The sequence below is a fragment of the Spodoptera frugiperda genome, chromosome 20 (genome assembly GCF_023101765.2).
Source record: "Spodoptera frugiperda isolate SF20-4 chromosome 20, AGI-APGP_CSIRO_Sfru_2.0, whole genome shotgun sequence".
Lineage (NCBI taxonomy): Eukaryota > Metazoa > Arthropoda > Insecta > Lepidoptera > Noctuidae > Spodoptera > Spodoptera frugiperda.
Window position 1 is genome coordinate 14,280,884 of NC_064231.1, and position 15,032 is coordinate 14,295,915.

The 15,032-nt window shown below is 45.6% G+C and overlaps 1 protein-coding gene across 1 annotated transcript; it reads left to right on the forward strand.

Moving 5' to 3' along the window:
- Positions 1-6,844: 6,844 nt before the first annotated feature.
- On the forward strand, positions 6,845-15,032 carry LOC118281558 (radial spoke head protein 3 homolog). Its single transcript, XM_035602141.2, has 9 exons — positions 6,845-7,734; positions 9,189-9,279; positions 10,137-10,292; positions 10,859-10,987; positions 11,075-11,278; positions 11,350-11,512; positions 11,872-11,958; positions 12,036-12,161; positions 14,276-15,032. Exons 1-9 carry the CDS (start codon positions 6,947-6,949, stop codon positions 14,284-14,286), a joined length of 1,755 nt encoding a protein of 584 aa, XP_035458034.2. The 5' UTR covers positions 6,845-6,946; the 3' UTR covers positions 14,287-15,032.

Here is a 15,032-nt window from a genome sequence, read left to right on the forward strand (position 1 = left end):
GGACGATAAAATGATAAATAAATTAAATCTATAGATAAACGCTATAAAAATAAACTGTCAAACCCGTTCCTATAGCAACGGTGAAACATCAGGGCGACGGCTTGTCAACATTCCCTGACCGGAAACGTATGTTTGAGTATCGCCATGGCAACCACTTCTTGTCTAGTTGTTGTCTCGTCCTCACATTAAATATAAACACAGAAGTGGTGAAACAGGAACACTGAAGTGTAGTGCCGCGGCCGTGAGTGAGTGGTACAGTGGTAGCGGTGGCGGTGGTGGCGGCGACACAGTGGTGGCAGCGGTGGCGACGGACAGCGGACAGCGGACAGTGTCGGCGGTGACGTTCCATTTTCAAATGTGTGTGTCGTGCGGAGGTCGCGGCGGCTCGGCTCGCAGCCCGCATGTGTTGCATGCTGCTGGCCGCGCTCGAGGAGCTCTACCTGCTGCTGCTGACGGTGCTGCGCTACTGCCCCGGGGTCAGCTATGAGCGTGTCAGTGCGCTCGGTCTTGGTGGAAGGCCCTCAGGTGGCAAAAAGCAAGGGCCCGTTTACATATGCTAACACTCCCCGAGCGCTGTACAACAATGCGAAGTTCAAGAGCAACCCTTCCTGGTACGTGCACGCCTTAATGTCAACTATTTATTTAGCAATACATTTAGATCTTGACGTCTGCCTGCACATATTTGTAAGACGCTGTACACAGCACAAACAAAATAGATTCGTTGTTAAACCATCAAGCTAACTCTCTCTGTCTCACAACTCCAAGACGTTATGGAATCATGTTTTCTATTTAAGACTCGATAGTATCAAGTGTAACATTAAGCCAGTAACACTATGTAACATCACACGAGTAACCGGTGAACTATACCGATACTCGTAGCACACACGTAAATACGTTTGTATTTATAGGTTTATTGATTTTGTAAACAGCTTGTAATTACAGAGGTCATTGTTTACTTCCAATAGTGCCATTGTCCGTGCTATGTCCGAGTTGTATGTGCCAGTAGTTAGGTTCTGTGTGGACAACAATACTCGCTGTAAACACAAACAAGGAGCCGTACTGCTGGGTCGCTGCAGCGCGGCAGTGGGAGGTGCCATGGTTGGGATTACATCTTTAAACGTGACACGGCGGCCGACACTACTACAACGAAACCTTTTTTTTAGTTCAAGGGGAGAAACCTTCAAAAGGCGCCTAGCTTTCTGGGGATAAAATACTAGGGAGTGTGGGATTAAACCACCCGGTGGCCACCCTCAGCACCTGTAAGGGGCACCGCTAATAGACCAGCTCCGGAGCCCCCACGGTACTACAACGGAACCTAGTGGTCGCGTGCCTCGACTACTGAACATTGAGTTCGATTCCTAGATGTCAACGTGTTTACTTTTACCCGACTGCCGTAAAGAGTCATTGTGGTATTTACAACTATTTCATATACATTGGCTCTTAAGGAAATAGTATTGATTACTACTTTGTACATTTGTAAGATATACAATTTTTGTTTGAAGTAATTTATTATGATAAAACTATCAGATTCGGTGCAAATTATTGTTTTTATTATGTTTTAAAGACATGTACTCATTTTCAGCCTAATGGGAAACCATGTATGTTCACTGTAATTTATCCGAACAATAATGAAACCCCTAACGATCAGGGTATCGTTAGATTGGGACACAGCGTGGGGATGATAACAAATATGTCCAAATCTGTTCACTTGTTTAGAAGTTATTTTATTTTTAGCCGTGGTCGTCCCACTGCAGGGCAAAGGCCTCCCTGCCCTCCTTCCAATTGTTCCTTATTATACTGCGCTGCATGGCTCGCTGGCAGACCTTGAGTGTGGACTTTTGATGTTGTGTCAAAGAATAATGTAGGAATAAATAAATATTGTACACGTACCATACATAGTACCACACGAGGTACCAATACCCGCACATGCTACCAATATAACGATAATCACAACGTTGGAACTGGAACCGCGTCACATTGTGTATGTTGTATCAACATCAGCAGCCTGTAAGTGGCCACTGCTGACCAAAGGCCTCTTCTCACACGCCACGCTTCCTCAAGGCGGTCTGGCGATTTCGAACTAATTTTAATAAGAAATGATATGTATTTACGGGTTTCCTCACAATGTTGTCCTTCGCCGTGTTTCAGTGGTGTCTTCTGGTGTCTGAATCTTAGAAATGACGTAGTATTGCAGTATTCACGTACACGCTGTATTTGTTTACTAAGCCCGCAATATGAACAGAGAGGCGGACGCGCATCGATTTTGTTATCAATATGATAATAGTGCGGTTCGCTCTTCGTCATCGCTAACGACTTATTAATTAATCAATACAAATTAACCAAAATACGTTTTATATTATACTCAACGAGTTTTCCATTAGACACATATAAAAATTGCCGGATTGGTATTTTATGACCATTGTGCCTCGAACCGAACAATGATCAAGCACGTAAGTAACTCGTATAAAGATGTTGTATAATATTTTAAACAAAGTCGTTTATAATCAGTTCCTGACACATAGAGTAAGTGGGCGTGTGAATCATGGTGTATAATGACGTCATGGGTACGTTACAGGCAACTTTGTTACTCGTCTCAGCGATGGTATGGACTTTGGTGCTCTCAAGGCCCCATCTTGGATTCGGCTATGGTCTCGGCCTCGGTGGTCTTAGAGGTCTCGGTGGATATGACGGCTACGGGGGCTACGGAGGCTACGGTGGCTACGGCGGCTACGGTGGTTACGGAGACTATGGCACCCGGGGCTACGGTTATTATCCATTGATATATTACTAAACTAAAATAATAAATTAATTAAACATTACACGTGTTTTCGATGAATTTCTTAATGTTGTACTTCCCAGAAACTCGTTGTCAGTCCATTTTTTTATGAGCGCTGCGATACTAGTGTCGATGTCGATACCAGTGTCGATGTCGATACCAGTGTCGATGTTGTTTGAACCCGGCGTGTAAAGCGTCACCCAAACTTCTGCGAGAGCCTTTGACGACAAAAGAACGTGTACAGCTGACTTACTGCCGATTTCAATAATCGATCTCAATCCATAATCTTTACATTAAGATCGAGTTTTGATATTGTTTCTTCAGAGTTTCAGTCAAAACTGAAAATCGATTTAAAGATTTTGGATTGAGATTGGTTTTTGAAATTGGTAGTTAATGAATATAATATCGTATCATTGTTTGTGTTAGAGATGTTGCAATAGTACAGTACGGAGTGTATAGCGAGTGCACGTGGTATCTGATCGAGACCGGTGTGACGTCACAGTGTCTGATAACATCGCGAGTGCAGCGACATCGCGTGGCCGGAGTGCGCTGAGACCCCACGCGACCTCCGAGCGCACCCCGCACCCCGCACCCCGCACCTCGCACCCCACACCTAATACCCCTGAGCCGTCCCTCACTGTCGACACTGGCAATGAATGCAATTTATTTCTTTCTTAATCAAAAACTAAAAACGCAGCTTTTTCAATTAAACAGATACTCGAACTGTTACACACGCACCCGCACGGCCAAGCTAGCCTTACATTGCAATCCGGCAGATTGTTTTACTTTCGATGTCACTTTATCAGAGACACATCAGTCGTATACCAACACCTGTCACCCTCGAGCAATAATACAAGACTTGTATAAATATACCAATTCTAAAGAACTGCAGACGCCTCTCAGCTGGTGGAGATACCAGCTGATACAATTATTTGGTTGGTCCTCTAAATCTTCAAAATTCAATAATCAGGACAACATTTGTGTACTTCCCAATATAGTATCGTGATTGTGGCCTCCTCTCTTGTGAGTATGTGAAATGCTCCAAAACATTGCCACATGAAACAGTTTCTACAAGCATCTCAACGACGAGTGACTGCCAGTGAGTGCCAGTGACCTCCAGTGAGTCACCAGTTAGTATTGAACCAAGTCACCAGTCGGTAGTGGTTACATCACCGTGACCTTGACACGTGCTTGCGAGGAAATGCTATAATGCATTCAATTGATTAATGATATGGCTCGAGGGACTACGTCGAACACTTTTGACTCGAAGGTAAAATTGTAGGCTTTGGTCACCTTCCTAGTAAATTGTCGATCTGTGGCAACTGGCGGCGAATGTATGTCGATACGTGCTAGAACATATATTTGCATGGTATACACAATGCCGCTGGCTACCCGCCACCGGCCACGAAACGGGACCGTGTTAAAATGGCCCTACGGACCAAATAACAAGAGTTTTATTTGGTAGGCACATATTGACTCCACTACATATATCGCCCACGGGCCCCCGGCACGGCGCCGGCGGACCGTTTGACTACGCACGAATTGTAGGCGTTTCCTTACGCCTCGCGAACATTTGCTGACGTTTTTGGTAGATCTTGAAATGTTGATAACGTGAAGGACGAATGAAACACGCACCAGCTGAACTTACAAGTACAAGGGCTCCAGCTATACTTGCGTAACTGTTACTTTATCACGAAACTAAATCACGAACCACTTAAGTAACAGCCAACGCCTTACGAAACTAAATGGTCGTCGATCATAATTGTTGCCCGTCGGGCAGCAGCGGGCTCTCGTGTCTCCGCCAGCTGCGGCGACGACACGCGCCGACTGTCGCCTGTCTGCCATGTGCCAGTGCATATTGCGTCAGTAGAGGTTCATCCCCCAGCCCGACGGCCAGCATGCACCGTGACTCAGACGTTCTCAAGCTGTGCTCACATAGAGGGCGGCTGCTTCACTATCAGCCTTTACTCCGTTTCGTATTACAAGTTTAGAATACAGTCGATTCTCATTAATTCGAATTAATAAAAAGCTGTACTATATTTACCTAGTGTCTGTATCTATATTTATAGATACAATATAATGATATAATTTATAGTAGTGGTCGTACTCAGGTTTGGGAACCTGTCGTTCCTAAATAACAAAGTTATGTATATACTTATACATACATTAGTTTCCCCTACATTTTGACTATATTCGCCACAAGTGACACAAGACAAGACCGGTAGGAAATCTGTTAGTACATACATTAGTGCGTGAGGTGAGTCTGTACCGACACGCGTAGCGACTGCTGGTCGTAGCTGGCGTAGCACTCGCGTAGCACCTGTGTAGCACTTGTGTAGCGGTCGCTACGGTCGCCGCGGACTATTATTAAGTTGGCGATTCAATGACGCACGTCCTGAGAACAACGACTGCTAACAATCAGTTAAGTAGCTGAAGGTCAGACGAAGGTCGCCATCGTATAAAATTATTTAAAATCTGGTATGAATACACGGAATACATGGCGAACGCTTGCTGGGTATCGGATGTAATATTACAGCAATTATTTTATAATGGTAACTTGAGGTTACATATTTAAATTGGCAATATTTTACTACTTATACGGGTTACTCTGTGGTGACAAGTGGCACATAGATGATCGATGAACACATGCGAATAAACATTGATGAAAAATCGCAACGAACAACAGTTGGGCAGAAAGCCAGCCAGGCACGATCACCTCGGTTCCCTAAACTATTTAAGAAAAAAACACAATGTTCATCATGTCAGCGTGTTTCATTCACACTTTTCGATATAGTCTTCGATACACACAGTCATTGCGCATGAAACATGTCTACGCATCAACACGCATTCAAATAATAATGCACAAATACCTAAATGACATAATTATACTAGTACCAGCAAACCCGGCGAACTCCGTTTCGCCATCAATGATTTTCCCTGTGTTCCTGCTTTTCTCTTGATTTTTTCCTGAATTTTCTATAATATTATTGTAGCATTACCTCATCAAACTCAGTCGAACATGAATGTCGTACAACGTGACAAATATTGCTCGCATCAATCATCGCATCGCGTCGGGGCGCAGCGAGAGCACGCGGCATGTCTAAATGTGCGCTCTGTGGTGTCTGCCTACCTCGCTGGGACACAGTGCGCCAACTTTGGTGAAATTTGCTACTACTAGTGCAATCAGTACAGTCACTTAACTTAATATTATATCTAGAGTACTTGGGGCGTCTAAAAATGACTTCCTTTTCCAAATTAAAACAATTGGCTCATAATATATCATTCCATATTACTTACTGAAGCACTATTCAGGATTACGTAAGTAAAAATACAAACGAAAAAATTAAGATTTGTAGCAACAAGGGTCAAGACTGGCACAAGTGGTACTTTTTGGTGGATAACACATACATCACTGTAATTTAAAAACTGTAGCACTTAATTTTTTTTATATTTTTCTGATAACAGTTGGAATCTTGCCAATCATCTGGTGCCAATTGGACGTCGACTTACGGAAGACCCTGTATATATTTTTTAAAAGTTGCCCCACATTAGGATTTTATCCTGTGTCGTGGGTGCATTTACAAACATACAAGTTCACATACACATCACACCCAGACCCGAAACAACAATTTGTAGATCACACAAAGAGTTGCTCCGTGCGAGAATCGAACCCGCTGGACGTTGCGTGGCAGCCGGTCGCTCAGCCATCGCACCAACCGTGCAGTCTATTATTACACCTGACAAATTACCACATCATTATCTAATAGAAGTATTCGATGCTTTTGGATCACCTAATCACTTTGGAAAAGTAACCGCTTTTAACTAGGTACATAACATTGAATATATGAAGAATTACTAGGAATGTATTTTACGAGCATCGATTAATAAGTTGACCGAATACAACACTATTCAAATCGAACAATGCCTTAATATAAGTCGCACTCGACAAACGTTTCCTCCAAGGCAGTCCAGTGTTTACCCTCGTTGGCGTACTCGTGGCGCCTGCGCGGTAATGTCCGCATTACTAGTGTGCGTGGACGGAACAGCACAGGTGGGCAGTGGGGTGGCGGCGCTTACGACCAGTGGCCACTGAGCCGCGCTGACCAGCGGCCGCCAGCACGCGGCAGTGATCGTTAGCCGGCGAGCGCAGCGGTCGCGCCATGTGACGCCATGCCGCCCGCGCCCGCCCCCACCGACGACTCGAGCGCCTTCGCCATCATCAACCATGCCGAGAGCGTGCCCAGCAAGGCAGCGGCCGCGGCCGAGCCAGCGCCGCCGCCGCGCAACGTGAACGTGGTCAAGCCGCTGCAGGTCGCGCCGCCGCCTGCCACGCACACCATCCTCGACCCCAAGTTCTCACGCGCGCTGGATTTTAAGCTCCGACGACTTAAAGAGAAAGAAATTCTGCAAGCCAATCTTCGTCGCCCGACTCGACACCGTTCCAAGAACGGAGCACTAGCAGCCTCCAACCCTAATGTCAGCTCGAGAGAACAACCGCTGCCCAAAGTTCTTAGTCAATCTCATCCGCGCATTGACAATATTGAGCAGGAGCTTGAAAAGAAAATATCCCCGAAAATGGATAAGTCCCCGTCCCCCGGGCGCAAGCTCCGGTCGAGGAACACACAATCCAATGATGGAGACAAGCCTCGGTTCGTAACGACTGTAAAGACCGGTCAGTTTCTGCTACCGCCGCCTGAGGTAGCGCGGATCCTCGGCCTAGAAACCCTGTACCCGGCTAAAGAAAGAGACAAGATTGTATACTCGTACGCGAGCAAACCGAAGGCCGTCGCTTCGAGGTCGAAACGGTCAGTCCAAGAGAAGAAGGAAAACATAATCCCCAACGGCAGCGTGGAGGAGGCAGCTCGGCGCGCGCGCGCCAGCCAGCTGTTCGGCGGCGTGCGCGCGCTGCTGGCCGGCGTGGCGGGCGTGCGCCACCTGCTGCAGCCCGCCGCCGACACGTACGTGCTCGTCTGCTCACTTCCATATCACGTGCACAAGCATTTTGTACCCTACCGACCTCAACAACAACTTAAATATTTGGTTCACATAATGAAATGAATTCGTCTGGACTGCTGGCATTGTGTACCACTCGGTGGTGTGCGAGGGTGGCAGTCCGGTGGCCCAGTTTGTGTCGCGGCGCGGCGACTCACCGCCCGCCGAGGTCAACAACACTGCTTCGACTTCCGCTCCACAATACATTCGCTTGTCGTATCTTATCTCACGTTCAATTCGTTTGTAATCCGATACTCTTTAATGATATTTATTCCATGCCGCGACCGCTGCGAGTATTACACTTGATCAAGTCGTGATATCTTTATATGAACCCCTGAAGAGTTCATTTAGTTCAGACATTTTATTGGTAATAATAATATGCGCAATGTTTATGTGATTACAAACACGATACGCTTAATTTACATGTTTGAGTTAGGTCACAATATAACACACTAATAATTGTTTTTTTAGTTTTCATATTTCTGATGGTGGTAATTTTTCAGGTGTAGTAATAATTGTTAATTTAAGTAACAAATATTTTTTGAATGGTCTGAAGGACTGCGCGTGGTTACAAGGTTACGTGAGCGAAACATTATTACTTGAATGTGTTCCTGAGCCTTGAATATAACAACTACCAAAGCCTTTGATTCCTTTAAAGCCGGTAGTTATTGTAACGTGCGTTTTCATAAATACTAATCCCTGTTATACAATATGGAGATCACTCATATGACTTAAGTGAAACTACAAGTAGTACTTGTCCACCGAAGCATAACTATACAACTAAATATTTCAACGAAAACCGAAAATTCAAAAAATAATTGTAATAGAATAAATAATTAAAACAAGCAAGTATTAAATTCAATGTCGCCAGCTACATGTTCCTTGACCACAAAAGAGCTGTAATGTTGTTGGTTGTCTAGGAATGTTACGGACATATTGTGCTACGTCTGTTATAATGGTGTTTTGTAAAGAGTGGTCAAATTAGCTCAAAGAGAATAATGCACTTTTTGTAGCAAATTTTTCGTATATTTTCTGCCAAGATGATATTTATGAATGTGTGGTTTAAATTAAGTAATAGAGGTTTCTCCATACAGTATATAATCATCAACAGCCTATAGGTGGCCGCTGCTGACCAAATGTCTCTTTTCACAGGCTTATCTGCATTGAGCAAGCGTCGTGATTCATGCTCAAACTGTGTAAGAAGAGTAGTCTTTCCTTTCAGCAATTTTTATAAGTAGTCAGCCTTATTTAATTATTTGTAAGAAGAAATCACTGTGCGGGTAGAGCCACAGAGTTGCCTCACCTAGCAGTGTCACCTGGCTCACCGCGCGGGGTGGTAGTGTGGCGCTGTCGCGCAGTTAGCCAGGATGTGCCTTCCCGTGCACGAAGGTATGTCTGACCGCAAGTATTTATGTTGCAGCGGCAGTATGGGCGCGGGCCAGTACGCCAACGTGATGCACGAGAAGCGCGTGGTCCGCGGCAGCACCATCACGTCGCACCCGCTGGCCGCGGTACGTGCCAACTCCACCAGCCATCATTTACGACGTATTTAATACTAGTGCGGCGCGTTATGTATGCGTCGCCCATTGCCGCAGCGCGCGGACCGCTGCCACCATCGCTCGCGCTAACGCAAACAATTTGTTACGAGCTATGTACGACAGACGCCATAAACAGAATCTAAACCTATGCTCAGGTGGCAATAGCCCGCGCTTACAACTACATGCGTTTTATTCACGCATTCAGCCTAGAAGTTCACATGTGACCGCGCGCGTTACGGCCTGAATATAAAGTACTCGTATGTGAAATACACGTACTTGTAGACGCGAGTTATCAAAACGTATGCTTACCGCTTACCATGTGAACATAGGTTAACTTCTAAAATAAACAAAGTAGAATCAAATGACATATTTTTATATGGAATACAATAGCACTATAGTGGAAAGGTCTCAACTAAGCTAAGCTTTTTATCTCTCTCTAATATCGATACATAGTATACTCGAGCTGCGCATCTTGCTCGAACAACTACATACGAGTAGCTTAGTATCAGTGGAAACGGTGACATAGTTTCACATCTTCGTAGCATAGCTAGACATAGCACATCTCTGGTGGAAAAGCATCCTTACTGTAGGTAAGGATTTCAGCGTCAGTTTGCACGTAATGCAGTAGGTATAGCATCATAGCAGTGGTAGTGAGTGTGTGTGTGATCTAAGTAAGATCAGGTTGTAATTTATTCAATGAAAATTTTAATTATTTTAAATTCATTTTATGCTACACATAGGTAAGATCCATCCTCCAATATTATGCGCCTAAACATAAAAAACGCATTTAATTAGCGGCAGCTAGCTCACAGCGTACGTGTGTGTTGCAGGGCGACGGCGTGGAGAGCGCGGCGGCGCGCGCGGCCCGCACGCGGCGGCGGGCGCTGGCGCGGCGCGCGGCGGCGGCGCGGCCCCGGCCCGGCACGCCGCCGCCCGCGCCCGGCCGCCGCCACCACCCCATACAGACCGAGTACTACCTCGAGGAGGTACCGTCTACTGTCTACTCTCTATGTATTATACTGCATGCCCTTTACTCAACGTTGAAACTGAGGACCCCCTGGGCGTTCATTTGTTTTTAGCCATCATCCAGCCAGACATAGTAGGTACCTATTATAACCATAACAATACCAACATTCTAGCCATCACTCCAGCCAGATCATTTGCTTACGAGCCGTAGAATTTTGACACATTTTGTATGGAGCTTATGTCAAAATTCGGCCACATTCTGCATCACTAATTCGATATTAAGTATCACATGTCGTAGTAACTTCATAATACATACGTACTGAATCGTTTCTGATCCTTTGTCCTTCACATTACAATTTTAATTCTCAAATCAATTAATTTGCTATACCTACCTACATTGTATAAAGCTAAAATTCTGTTAAATTTTGCAAACAGGTGTTTCAAAGAGGTTGGTTGCAAATGAGCAGATCATTATTTTATGCTTAGTAAGTTTACCAATGTAGGCACCTTGAGAGTGTGTTATTATTAGTACCTAACATAGGTACAATGTATTCACGTTTCATACAAGTATTATGTAATGTTGCAGCTGTTCGATAAGGGCGTGGAGATGGAGGTGGGCGTGCAGACGGACTTGTTCGTGGACCGGCCCGCCACGCCGGTGTACGTGCCGGCCAAGACTGGCGCTGACGCCTTCACGCAGATATACCCCGGAGACGTGAGCACTGAGCACACCTTTCTCCAGCAGTAGCTACTCTAGCCGCGAACGTGATCGAGTCTCATGGTGGTGATGTTTTGCGTGCAGTTGTTCGACTTCGACCTGGAGGTGCAACCCATCCTGGAGGTGCTCGTGGGCAAGACGACGGAGCAGGCGCTGGCGGAGGTGGCGCAGGAGGAGGAGCTGGCCACCCTGCGCGAGCAGCAGCGCCGCTACTGCGAGCTGCGCGACGCCGAGCTGGCCGAGCGGCAGCGCCTCGCCGCGCACGACCTGCGCCTGCACCAGGAGAAGGTACAGCCGCCGCCTGCTCGCCGCGGGGCGAGCGCGCGCCGCGGCTGACTGACGGTCCCTGTGTCCCGCAGGAGCGGCGCGTGGCGGAGGCGCGCGTGGCGCAGCTGGCGGCGACGGAGGCGCGCGAGCGCGCGGCGGCCGCGGTGCTGGTGCAGGGCTACGTGGCGGAGCTGCTGCCCTCCGTGCTCGCGGGGCTGCGCGACCAGGGCTACCTCATGGAGAGAATCGAACGCGGTCTCTGCTCTCACTCTCTTATATTTTACTTATAAAAATGTTATCATCATCAGCAGCAACCTGTAACTATCCCATTACTGTAACACGTCCCTGACCTAACGTAACCTAAGAAAGTCCATAACTTGCCAGAACAACAATTTGTCGAAGTCACTTTGACACTTTATATTATAAAGTAGGCTGCTAGCACCCACTACACAGGAACGCCCAACCACCAATAAAGCCCATTCACGTTGGAAAATTCTCACTTCAACTTGCCATTTTTAAATCTAACCACTACGCTACTAAAATACGCTGTGGACAGAATAATAGCGGCCAATACTGAGGCAAGTCATATAATCATAATGGTGTAATACTTGCAGGTATCGATGAGGAGTTCATGCCGTGGCTTGTGGACGAAGTATCGAAAGAAATCGAGTCCATCATTACGAGCCGCGACGTCATCATAGGTAAGTAAGCTGCCAGCTGAGGCAGTGAGTACTGTAGTGTGTTGAGTGCAAGGTGTGACGCGGCCGTGTGTCCGCAGAGATCGTGCGCGACGTGGTGGAGGCGCGCGCCGAGCTGTACCGCGCGGCCGGCGAGCGCGCCGCCGACCACGTGGAGCCCGCCGAGTCCGTGACGCCGCCCTCGCAGCCCGACCCCGAGCAGGAGCGTGAGTACCGCCACCTGTCGCCGCCACAAGTGCGCCGCAGCCCGCGCCGCGCCGCGATTCGCGCCACCTCGCACGTGCGCCCCATCCGACACGGTCACGCGGCGACCCGTCACTTGCCTTACCATCATACCATTCACATTAACCGATTTCGGGGTGTCAAGCAAAGTTCAATTCTAATATAACAGCTCTACAAAACATAATTGCGTAGCGGAGTTTAATCAGCGTGTCACACGAATGGCACACTAGTGCACGCTGGAGCTGAATGTGTGAATGTGTGCAGCGCGCGGTGAGGGGAGCAAACAAAGCGTTTAGAGTCGCGGTCGCGAACAATTAAGATTGATACGCTGTGATGACATTATAATAACGTTTTGATGCGGCTCACATTTGAATGAGTTAGTTAAGAGTATTAGTCAGTTTATGTGTAGCCCGCGCACGTGCGTCGCACGCACTGCCACTTGCTGCGCGCAACAACAACTCTTCGCATTACACTTGGCTTATATCAATAAGCTAAGAGTTTCAAAGCGGCTGCGAACAATTTCATAATTCGTATTAGATTAGGTACTATATTTTCTTCCACTTCATTTGCATAATAAAAATATAGGTAATTTACGAATACGAGTACGAGTAAATAATTAAATAAATAAATAACTACTTAGACAGTAATCCTGGCTTGACAGAGAGCTCTTTAAATATCTTATTAAGTATTTAATTACATAATATACGTAAAATATAACGACAGAATAACATTTATTAAACTATCATCGTGCGAGTTACGATGTGCCGCGGGCAGCGTGCTGTACTTATTGCTGAACTGCAGACAAAGTCACGCGATGAGCTAATGGTGCTCCGTAACTGATCTGTAGGCCCAAATGCTAGTGGATGAGCAACAGTCTAGTGGTACCTATACATATACATAATGAAAGTTATTATTCGATTCCTGTCCACTGCATAATTGATTATACTGCGAGAGTAGAGATGGTACTTTAGATTAGAAGTTAATGTTGTTTAGTGCAACATTGCAATCAGTAGATTGTATCGTCGCGCTGCAAGCCACACGTGCTCCGATCGAGTGTGCGATAACTACACAGTGCCCGGTGCTCCACACACAACAGGCCGGCCCCCGCCTGCCAGTACACCACGCTCATTCATAAACTTTATTTCCACAAGTCCCAACACAAAGTGTATTTAATGTATTTTGTATCATCTGTGTACGCACATTAGTGCGCCTCTTAAACAACAATTGCGAATAGCACGTGGCTTTCGACATGGACTCGCCTTCTCTCTGTCACGACGTCACGTACGCTAAACAATAACTAACCATTTGCCTAGGGACATACAACTCATTTTGCAACGGACTAAACCGCTGTTTGTGCAGCTGCGTTTTCCATTTCTACGCGACGAATATTTTTTCCGTCGCGTCCACACAATACAATAATAATGTAAAGAGCTTAAATGTTACAATTACAGCACTCAGCGAAACTAGCGTGGAGCTACTTAATATGTCTTATATGTACTTGATGGGCTAGGACGGGTCTTAAAAAGTATAATTAAGGAGTTAAAATAAACATTAAAAACAATTTAAAGAAATTACGTACAAACATTTTTTTATTCGGCAAATTATAAATAGCTCTTTTAAATACACGTATTTTACTTGCAAACATATCCATGTCGTGTTTCTTATATGTGAGAGGTGCGTTACCGCCATACTTAGTTCGAGTATATTTCGTGGCGAATGGAGTATAATTTACTAGCCTCGCGGAAGATGTTGGAACTTTTAATTCGACGTATACAGGTAGTGTTGGCACCGCTACGAACTCGAAAGTAACGGATACCGTAGGCTACGCGACGCTTCGCAGATGTACACCGCGCCGCGCACCGTGCTACGCCACTCGTAGCTGTAGCATACGTATCTAAGCTTGTTACATGCTACGAATGCACTGTAAATATCTACGGTGCTACGAAATACTTGTTAAGTGTGTACAAAAGATTAACTGTTTAACTTCGGAGACATTTGTACATATGAGATTAATGTTTATGTTCATGTTTATTATTGTTTTCTTTACTTTGACTATTACTAAAAACTTAATTATTTTAATAAGTCTGTTCTGTTACAGCGGACGAATAACTATGGACAACAAGATGAGGACAACTACGTGCTCAAGTTTCGTGTGCCTTGACTTGTGATCATTGCCAGTAATCAACTATGGACTTTAATTTGATTAGTTACGGTACTAAATTGTATGTCTTTACTAAAATTCACACTAGCCATGAACCAGAAATTGATGATCGGGAGCAGTTTGACGGCCCCACGGTGCTCACGGCCGGAGCGACTCTGTCTCGCTGACAATAAGGACGGTTCTGTCTTTCTGTAGTGTCAGTAGGTACAGGCGAGACGCGATATACTTAATTATACACAGTTTAACCTTTTATTAAACCTGTTTAACCGTTCCTTCTCCGGCTCACAGTGATGTGCGGACGTAAGTTGGGTTTGCCATTTTCATGTCAGAATCACAGTTCCTCATCAGTTCTTCAGTAGTTCCTGCAGTCAATTTAGACAAATCTAGAATATACAAAAGCTATTCTAATATAGATACCCGCTAGACAGTACGGAACGGAATCTTGTATTGTAGGTACAGCGTGCACGTTGCGTACGTACCCTGTAGGCTGTACCCTGTCTGTCCTGGTACTTCACTACATACTACATAATGTATTACACTCGAGCGAGTTGCCCGCCCCGTCTGTGCCGACGACTACGTTGTTACATATTTTTAAACCTATTTGTTCTCTTTAGAGTTTAGATAATATTAACTGAAGCTATTTAATTACTTGATACTTATTTTAGATGTTTTGGAATAAAATAATGCCATATTA